Source organism: Platalea leucorodia (genome assembly GCF_965183815.1).
Source record: "Platalea leucorodia genome assembly, chromosome: 7".
Lineage (NCBI taxonomy): Eukaryota > Metazoa > Chordata > Aves > Pelecaniformes > Threskiornithidae > Platalea > Platalea leucorodia.
In genome coordinates this window covers 27,219,816-27,229,845 of record NC_138829.1, presented here as the reverse complement: position 1 = coordinate 27,229,845, position 10,030 = coordinate 27,219,816, and the positions used below count along the sequence as shown (strand labels likewise).

Genomic DNA, 10,030 nt, shown 5'->3' with positions numbered 1-10,030 from the left:
GGTCGCCGCCGCCGGGGCCGAGGTAGAGCCGGGGGCGCCGCGGCCGGGCCGCTCCCCTCACCTGCAGGCCGCCGCCTCAGCCCTCCGACGGCACCCATCCCGGCTCCCGCCAATTAGCGAAGCCGGCAGCGCTCTAGGCCCGCCTCCTTGCCCTAAAGCAGCCAATCATACTCCAAGACGGGTGGCTCCCGCCGCTCGCTCATTGGTGCTCGGGAAGAGGTGTTTTGGGGGAGTGCCCGCCCCCAAGGTGAGCTGCGTTGTCATGGTTTCCCGGAGCGACTTCCGCTCGGAGGCGGTTGGCGTGTCGTCACTTCCGCAGCGATGGCGGTGGTGTGCGGTCGGGGGCTGCTGGCTCCCTTCGGTGGGCGGCTGCGGGCCGGCCCGCGGGCCCCGCTCCGGTCTGTCGCCGCCGCCGCGCCGCTCTACGACGTGGTGGTGTCGGGCGGGGGTATGGTCGGGAGCGCCATGGCCGCCGTGCTGGGTAAGGCTGTGACCTTCTCGCCCGCCCCGGGCGGCGTCGCAGGTCCCCGCCCCGGCCCGTTGCAGTCACGGCCTCGCAGTCGGCGGCGGTCTCTTCCTCCTGCCCCTGCCGCGGTGGTGTGAGGTCTCGGAGGCCTCTGGGTCTCCCGCACTGTTTTGTGAGTGCAGCAAGTCGCGAGTTTTGTGTCCCGCTGCCCTCACTGTCTGTCTCACCGGTTGCACAAAAACTTAAAAATGGGAGTTTCCCCAAAACCTTCATGTTTCAGTGTGTGGAGCATTGCATACTTTCATAAGTCAACGCTATTCTCTGTTGGTGACAGTGTGAGGTAACTATGTGGTTACCGTTTAGGATCTTAAGATTCAAGATCCTGTTGTGGAATTTCCTTATGCCCTCATCCTCTTGTGACAGCACTCTAAGGTTGACTTAAAGCTGTTTGGATACCTGATTGCTTTGATGAGCCTTACCCTATTTATTTTTTTAGTGTAGCCATTACTTTAAATTCTGTAGACTACTTGTAGCATTTCTGTCAAACAAACAAGGGTCACCCTTAAATCACTGATGGATAATTTCAGCCATAGCTGAAAACGCTTTTCTGATCCTAAGTGTCATTCTCTAACCCTGTATTTTAAACACTGGACTATCAAGTTAAAATGGATTTGTGCTTGGTTTGCATCACTAGGGATCCTGAGAGTACTGGCTGCTGCTTTGCAGCGTTAGTTCAGAGGGGTGTAATAGTGACAGAAGCCTAAAGAAGGGAGTGCAAAGGAGAGCAAGAGAGCAGAGGTCCTAAGCAATAAGTGCTGTGCCAGTATAAGGATTTACCTTGCAAACTTAGCATTGTTCTGCTTATGTTGTTAAAGAAGACCGCAGTGGAATTGAGACAGCATAAGGATCCCCTCCAGCAGTGGTATCTAAAGATAACATGTGGGTTTGGGACCTTTCAAGAGATGAGGTTATGATGTTGTGCATAATCTAGAAAATATGTTCAAGATACCGCTGTTATTAGGGCTGCTGTAGTAGTAAACTCTGGATGTTATAAGGACGCCATTTCTGGTCTCCGTACCTTCCGCAACCGTAGCGGTCAGATGTAACGACCATGGCTAATTCAGCGGTAGCGTGATTTACTCTTTACATGACTTATCTCTTCAATTTTTTTCAGTTCTCTTTGACTGAAAGTTAAAGTCTAAACTGCCTGTGCTATTCCGCTGTCAGAATATAAGAATAAAGAAAACATAAGTGTGGTTGCTAAGTATCATTCAAGTTTTATGTTGATCTCTTGTTCTAATTAGTGAATTTATGTTTAAGCTCTGAAAAATGTGTTCTGTGCTTGGAATAAACATTGCAGATTTCACACGTTAATACTTCAGTAATGAACTTTCATAACAAAGTATGCACAAATTTGTACAAAAATGTAAACTTTGTACAGAAAGAAAATGTTTAATCCTTGCTTTAACTGCAAAAGAGTTGTCAGTCCCAGTAACAGGATTGTAGTCATAAAGCTTTAAAATACAAAAGTTTACCTGCCTAGTCAAAACCTGTATTGTAAATGTGTTTCTTTATTAACTTTGCATCTACTCTATCTTATTACAAAAATGCATAGGCATTACTGATACAGAAATAAGAAATGATGTTTTTAGCAGGAGCGTTGTAACAAAGCATATATTTGCTTATTTTAGGGCATGATATCCACTTCCATGACAAGAAGATTGCTTTGCTGGAGGCTGGTCCTAGGAAAGAATATGATCGCATGCCAGACAGTTACAGTAACAGGGTCAGTTCCATCTCCCCAGGATCAGCAACCCTCCTAAGCAGTAAGTATTATTTCTGTTGTTTGCATTTTTAACAATATGTTTGAGCTGTTTTTAATTTGTTTAAACAAAACCCCTTTGAGCATGTGCTGCCTTCATCCTAAACTCAACAGAATTATTTGCCTTTGTCTGTTAGTATTCTGTATGCTGAATTGTGGTGATTAACTTGGGCTTCTCTTGATAACAGGGATCTGTGTTCTGGTATCTTGGTCTGATTTGTTATATAAATATGTGTGACATTAGGCTAGTGAAAGGTTATAAGGTGCTCTCTATAGCATCTGGAATGTTCTGTTCACAGAAGGAGCATGTACTTAGTGCTCTGTAGCCTGGTAACTCACTTCTGATTAATTTTCGTTCTAAAGACAGATTTGAGCCTTGATTCCTTATGGAGAAAGAATGTTCTAAACAATGATGGCCGTGCATTTCTGTGTCTGTTTTATTACTGAGTGATAGGACAGTGAGAGTTGACTGTTAAGTCACAGTGTTCATGGAAAGCTCTTGTTTCTTTTTTACTGGCTTGTGTTAACAGTAAAATAATGCGATGCTGGAGCTGTGAAAGTACTGAGGCAGACCTGGCTCTGTCTAGGGATGGTGCAAGCAGAGTCGGGCGTTGATAGTCAGGGAGGGAGGAGGAGAGTGTGGAGTGAGCGTCAGTTTTGTTTGAGTCTCGATGTCACGTGTGAGCCTGCATCTCCATGCGTTTGTGTCCTTTTTCTCTTTTAGGTTTTGGTGCCTGGGATCATGTCTGCAGCCTGAGACTCAAACCGTTCCGGCGAATGCAGGTGCCTTACTTAGGGCTGCAAATACACTATGTGTCTGTCTACTCTGAATTCTCAGAAGTACTTACATTAATGATCCAAAGGTTTTTTTCTTTGGTAAAGGGCAGGTCACGCTTATGATGATTCCTGTTACTTTTTTGGGGGTAGCAGTCTACTCAGAAATACTCGTCCTCAGAGTCTTGATGTTACAGGATGAAAGGTTGATTCCTAGTGGAAGCTGTAGATATTGAGGCATGGGTACTAGTCAGGAAATAAAGGTAAAGCTGTGTATTGGTTTTGGCTGGGATAATTTTCTTCATAGTAGCTTGTATGGTGCTACGGTTTGGATTTGTGATGAAAACTGTTGATAACACAGGCATGTATTAGCTATTGCTGAGCAGTGCTTACACAGCACCAGGGCATTTTCTGCTTCTCACAGCACCCCACCAGCGAGGAGGCTGGGGGTGCACAAGAAGCTGGGAGGGGACACAGCTGGGACAGCTGACTAGAGGGATATCCCACACCATATGACATCATGCTTAGCATATAAAGCCGGGGGAAGAAGGAGGTAGGGGGGACATTCAGAGTTATGGCATTTGTTTTTCCAAGTAACTGTTATGCATGATCAAGCCCTGCTTTCCTGGAAGTGACTGAACACCCGCCTGCTGATGGGAAATAGTGAATGGATTCCTTGTTTTGCTTTGCTTATGCATGCAGCTTTTGCTTTACCTGTTAAACTGACTTCATTTCAACTCACAAGTTTTTGCACTTTTACTCTTCCAATTCTCTCTCCCATCCCACTGGGGGGCAGTGAGCAAGCGGCTGTGTGGGGCTGAGCTGCCTGCCAGGGTTAACCCACAACAAGGCGGTAGGGTAGCTTAATATGTTAATTATGTAACAGGAAAGGAGGGATAAAAAACTTTCTTTGCAATTCGTTTTTGAGATGCAACTAGATCATTGTATGAAAGGAATTATGTGATGTACTTTAGTAGCTGGGAATGGACAATAATCCAGGACGTTTCCTCTAGTTCTGTATTTCTACTGTCCTTTTGCTGTTAAGATGGATGCATTCATAGTCCCTGAAAGAAACAGCACTTATTTATCATGTAGCTTCATGTCATGTATTTTTTCTTTGTAGGTGTGGGATGCTTGTTCAGAAGCCATGATCGTTTTTGAGAAAGATGACTTAGATGACATGGGTTACATAGTGGAGAATGATGTCATTATGTCTGCTCTCACAAAACAGTTAGATGCAGTAGCAGGTAGTGGACAACTTCTTTAATATTTTATTTCCTGCAGAGAGCTTTCAGTTACTTGCCTTCTGTTGTGTGCGCTAAGTTATGAGAGGGAGAAAGATAATTCATCTAACAAGTAACTCTGGGACATGGGCAGCTTCTTGAATTGGGGAGGGGAGGGAGAAATCCGTCTTCCGAAGGCTATGCAGCAAGAAAACAGTTGCATATGTAGTTCTCCAGAACATAGTCTCTCCAAAAATAGACTTAATGAAAAGATCTTTAGCCTTCAATCCAGAGCAGGCCTTGCAGTGACAAAGGGTTGGCCAGATCTGTTCTTTCGGAGTGCCTTGAAAATTGTAGGGTCAGCATTAAGACATGTGTGGCCTTTGCTGTTGTAGTGATGTTTCCTTTTTTCATGCCTGTATCATGCTGTGACCATAGCACTTTGTGTTCCCATCAGACCGGGTGGAGGTTTTCTACGGGAGCAGAGCAGTCGGGTATACCTGGCCCCTTCCCTCTCACAGCTGTGACACAAGCCCTTGGGTCCAAATTGAGTTAGCTGATGGACGCAGACTTCAGACCAAACTGCTGGTAACTAAACTTTTTATTTCTGTTGATCAGGCGTCATCTCTCACCCAAGTCCTTTCCACTGGATTTGGTTCTGATTCCGTGTGTGCCGCTCCACCCACGTGGAGGGCTTGAGTGAGGTGAGTGGCTAACTCTGTCAGAGCTGCTATGGGACATGGTTCATAGCCTTTTCTGTACCTGATGCAAGAACACTGTGCTGAATTGGACAAGAGCAGAACGGGCCACCTCTTCTGGTTTTTGGGGAATCTTTTTTTTTTTTTTTTTCCCCTGAATAAACAAAAAATGTACATGCAGGCTGAGACTTGTAGACTGGAATATTGGCTTTCTTAGGAGCTGCTGAAGAGGTTGCTTTTTATCTCTCTGTTTTTCAGATTGGTGCAGATGGTCATAACTCTGTAGTCCGTAAGGAAGCTGAAATTAAGACCATTGAGCATCGCTATGACCAGTCAGCTGTGGTGGCAACTCTTCATTTGTCTGAGGTGAAATTCTGCTAATTGACTTTTCCATAAGCAGCAGAACAGCATGAGCAGGTGATCCAGGTCACTAGTTTGTAACTGTCCACTTGCTTCTTTCCACTGTAGGCCACAGACAATAATGTAGCATGGCAGAGGTTCCTTCCCACAGGGCCAATTGCACTCCTTCCGGTAAGATGAGTCGTGGTGGTCTCTGTGGTTTTTGGTTTGTTTTTTTTTTTTTTTTTTCCAGTCTGTTCTTTTCTAGTAACTTGATTTCTGTCTGTGCCTGTCTGCGCTGGCTCTGTCTCTTAAGAATTTGTTCATCTGCCCTTTGCTTTTCAGTTATTGCATTTGTTTTCCCCTCCTGCCCTCTCACTTTATCCTTGGTATTTCCCACTTGTAGCAAGTTGGGCTGGCAGAGTAATGTGCAGAGGGACTGGTGTGGGGCAGGGCAGTGGGGAAATTTTGCACTGATCGTTTATTTTTGCTGCTTTTTCTCTTGATACTTACCCTTGACATTCTCTTAAACCAGCTGTCTGACACTGCCAGCTCTCTGGTCTGGTCTACATCTCATGAACATGCATCGGAACTTCTCGCTATGGATGAGGAAAGTTTTGTGGACAGCATCAACTCTGCCTTTGTGAGTATCAGCTTTGCGGCGGGTATGAGGCTGACTTTGTTGTAATCACGAGAAATACAATGGAACCCTACAGCTTAAAGGATAGTAATAGGACAGGTGGATTCTCAAGTTCCTTCCTCTGGTGAAGATAATATTAAAAAGGCACTTAGCAAAGAAAGGATGACCCTTTGGGACTGAATTAGGTTAGTTCTGAAAGCCACAGAAGAAGTTGAGCTAAATTTCCAAAAGGTGGGAGGGGTGGGCTCATCCTAGTTGGAAATTTGTATGTCCTAAAACGATTCAGATAGTTTCTTCTACTGTATAGTTTTCTACACGTAGTTAAAGTTCAGTATTTGGCGCTCCTTCAGATTTTTTCAGCTGGATTCTTATATATGTCTAGTTTGGGTTTACATCTAAAGATTTGTTTGTTTTTTCAGTGGAGCAATGTAAACCACTCTGACTTCATTGATACTGCTGGGGCCATGTTTCGATCTGCTATTTCACTCCTGAAACCCTCGGGGACTGCAGTCCGTCAGCTGCCCCCAAGCGTTGCAAAAGTAGATCCAGGGAGCCGAGCCATGTTCCCTCTTGGAATGGGGCATGCGACAGAGTATGTCCAGCACCGCGTGGCTCTTATCGGGTAAGGTCCCCAGTGGTAGCCCTTGCATGAGTGGGTGGCGTGTGGTTAGAAATGACGCAAGTATAGCGACTCCCAGTCAACAAATTAGATGGTTAGAAATAATTTATAGTTTCAGTTTGACTTTATCCAGGCCCAGTTTGTACCGTGTGCTCTTGTGCCAACAAAGTCCTTTTGTATGAGTAGCTCTCTGTCCATTGTCTGTGCTTTCTATGTAAATTGCGAGATAATTATTTCTCTTTTCTGGTTCGTGTAGTCCAGTGAAATAATCCAGTATCTCATGCTGGACCTGTACTTCCCCAAGCATTGTAGCAGCCATTCGGTGTACCAGTTTGAGCTTTGAACTCGCCTTTCTTTAACAAAAATGACAAAACTTAAAAATTATTCCAGATGAGATGTCATAGGCTTTTGTATGGTGGTCTATAGAAATAGGAAGATATCTCATCTTTTACGTTCTAAGGTTGTGTGTACTTTTTTTCTCCACCACAGCTGCAACACACTGGTAGCTTATAGTAATTCTTGGGTCCCTTATTACACTTCAGATACTTTTCATCTTTCCAACCTGTGAGCCACTCTGTGATTTACAGCTTGTTAAAGTGCATGATCTTACATTTCATACCCAAACTTCGTTTCATTTCTCTAAGACTCCCTTATCAATATGTCTGGCTTTGTCCTTTACAGATAAGTCTGCTCATAAAAGAACCCAATTTTGTTTTTATTCAGTGATATCCCACTTCTCCTCTGTATTCATGGTGTCTGTCTACTTCGGGTTTGTGAAACGTGCCAATGATATGCCTCCTGTTGTGCTGAGGTCACTTACAAAAACATTAAGGCCTGTTCCACACGTGATCGGAGAGAGGACTTCGGCTAGTTACCTCTTTATAATTTTTCCTTTCAGAACTGCTTTTTGTTATCTCCCCTTTGTCTTGCTTCTTACAACTGGAGAGGCAGTCAGGTAGTTCAGCACAGCATGCAAGGAGGTACTGGATAAAGCGTATATGCTGCTGTAAGGTGGTGTTCATTGCGAAGAGATGAGGAGTGCTATACTGATCCCTCCTGGGGTCTGTCAGCCATTATGGCTTTCTTCAAGAAGGGATACAAATTTCTGTCTTCTCTTGCTCCAGGGATGCAGCGCACAGAGTCCACCCGCTTGCAGGACAAGGTGTAAACCTGGGCTTCGGTGATATTGCATGTTTAGCCCATCACCTCAGTGCAGCAGCCTTCAATGGGAGCGATCTGGGTAAGGATCCAAGACAATGAAGTGGCAGTAAGATGACCAGTCTTACAGGCCTTCGCTGCTAACATCAGGACAAGCATTATCTCTGTTTGCAGGTTAAGCGTGCTGCTATCTTGTGTTGGAAAGGCACAAGCACCTTTGAAGAAAAACTGTTCTGACATCCATTGGCTGTGGAGCAGTTAAAGATTTTTGGATGCAGTTTCCATCCCAGAAATCTCAGAGCTGCTTTAAAAGAAAAAAGTTCTGCAGGATTGTAGTTAGAGAGGTGGTGAGATGAAGACCAGTAGCTGATGGAAGGACGCCTTTATTCAGATGGGCCATTTCTCTGTCCTTTTTCTATGTTTTCAATTGTCAGTGGAGACTGCTATATAGATAAGATGCACAATTCTTTTGTGGCAAGTAAATTTTAATATGACCATTCAATTATCTCTTCTAGGCTCCTTAAAACATCTCTTAAAGTTTGAGACAGAACGTCAGAGGCACAATGTCTCCTTGATAGCTGCTACTGATGTGCTAAAGAGGCTTTACTCCACGAGGCTGGCTCCCTTGGTGTTGCTGAGGACATGGGGATTGCAAGCAACAAATGCCCTGCCTCCTGTCAAAGTAAGAATCGCACTTTAGTGAGGGCAGCAGGAAGAGTCCAGAACTGTTTGTGAAACATATGCAAGCTGTGAAGATTTTTTTTCTTTTAAATGAAATATTTTTGGTTGGAAAATGCTACTTGTTCAAACTGAGGTTTTGTGTCCTGAAAGAGCCTGAGGAGTTCCTAAATAACTGATGGCTCAGTAGTAGCGGTTTCTCCTGCAGTGCAAAGGAAGAGGAGGATCTAAGTGTCTATACTCTGTATCAGTAGTTAGAGGTTAGAATTCGTTAGAAGTCTCTGATGTTATTTTGCTATGGAATGAAAATGTGGAACCTTGAACTGCATTCCAGAAACGCACTATGAAAAACCAGCCCTATGAAGACACAGCTTCACTAAGAATAGGACATCAGGTGACTTGACAGACGTGGTGTGCAGCTCAAACGAGTTATCTCTTTCTGTCCTGTTTTGCCTTGTGAAATTGATCCCTCATGGCAGAAGTGCAAGTCTCTATAATGGAAATTACTCGAGGAAGGCAGTGGTGAGGAGGTTCAGTCTTAAACACAGACCCTCTATTTGCAGCCTGTCTGCCTAAATTCCGCACTGTCTTGACCCAGTTGCCTCATTTTCATGAGGTTCCTTAAGCCACCTGCTCTCAAAGCTGCCAAGCACCCACAAATTAGATTCCTCATTTCTGGATTTGAATGTTTTATTCTACAAATCAAGTCATCTTCTTCCTATTAAACACAGGTGGCCTGTTTCCTTTGTGTTATGGTCACAGTTAAGACGCTACCTAAGTAGTGGTAAATTCCTAAGGCGTAGTAGCTGCCACTGGCAAGGTGGTGCTTCTCTGTTTATAGCAGAAAAACAAATGAAGACCTCTTCTCTGAGCATAGAACCTGTTGGTAACACCTCTGGTTTTTGCTACTCAGGAGGCAAAGGAATGCTGTAACTTCTTTAATTTTCTAGCATACAGGGATAGGTGCTCTGCACTTGGCTAAAAAGGCTGACGAAGAACTGTTTTCCGTATATATTAAAGGGAAGGAAACTATAGCTGCTTTCTAGAGTGTATCCGTATTACCAGTTTATGAATTACTTCTTTTTCTTCCCCTCTTTCAGGAGCAAATCGTGGCCTTTGCCAGCAAGTGATCTGTTGTCAGTTTGGAACAGCAGCTTGCCAGTGAAGGCATTGCCCTTATAAGGACTGTGACTGACTTGAATCTTTGAATTGTGTTATTTTAATTTAACAATAAAACTGAGGGATTGAGCTGTGTCCTACATCATCCACTGGTGTCTTCAGCCACAGAACTATCTGTACAACGTGCTTTTAATTTGGGCCTTCTGAATTGAAGACTGAGGTGGAAACAGCTGTCTGTCTTTTGGCAAATGCAGTGCTGAATTTTGCCAGCTACAACTTCTGCTGCTTAATTACCTTCAGTTTTCTCTGACATGATTTCTAGAGCTGTAGTGTCACTCCTGGGTTCTTAGCGCTTCCTGAACTCAGAAAGGAGGGGTAGTTTTCAGTAGAGGAGAGCCAACTCATCATGGCAGATACGTTTTGAAGCTCTAATCTGTCTCTCTTTCACCCTCTTCCCTGCCCTTCTCTTGGTACTTTATTTAATAATGGTGTGT

At 44.3% G+C, this 10,030-nt stretch overlaps 1 protein-coding gene across 13 annotated transcripts in view; it reads left to right on the top strand.

The window, feature by feature from the left end:
- The window catches only part of COQ6 (coenzyme Q6, monooxygenase), a 55,842-nt gene that overhangs the window by 32,166 nt on the left and 13,646 nt on the right, over nucleotides 1-10,030 (top strand). For 9 of the 13 annotated variants that reach the window (XM_082318641.1, XM_082318651.1, XM_082318647.1 and 6 more), the window contains 10 exons: nucleotides 2,158-2,292; nucleotides 3,013-3,071; nucleotides 4,186-4,309; nucleotides 4,743-4,873; nucleotides 5,242-5,349; nucleotides 5,452-5,514; nucleotides 5,858-5,965; nucleotides 6,382-6,584; nucleotides 7,706-7,821; nucleotides 8,255-8,421. In XM_082318641.1, the coding sequence (XP_082174767.1) occupies nucleotides 2,158-2,292; nucleotides 3,013-3,071; nucleotides 4,186-4,309; nucleotides 4,743-4,873; nucleotides 5,242-5,349; nucleotides 5,452-5,514; nucleotides 5,858-5,965; nucleotides 6,382-6,584; nucleotides 7,706-7,821; nucleotides 8,255-8,421 (1,214 nt within the window). Of the gene's footprint in view, nucleotides 1-67; nucleotides 482-2,157; nucleotides 2,293-3,012; nucleotides 3,072-4,185; nucleotides 4,310-4,742; nucleotides 4,874-5,241; nucleotides 5,350-5,451; nucleotides 5,515-5,857; nucleotides 5,966-6,381; nucleotides 6,585-7,705; nucleotides 7,822-7,895; nucleotides 8,422-9,517; nucleotides 9,666-10,030 lie in introns of those variants that run through there. The other 4 variants (XM_082318644.1, XM_082318652.1, XM_082318643.1 and 1 more) reach the window with 4 other exon arrangements.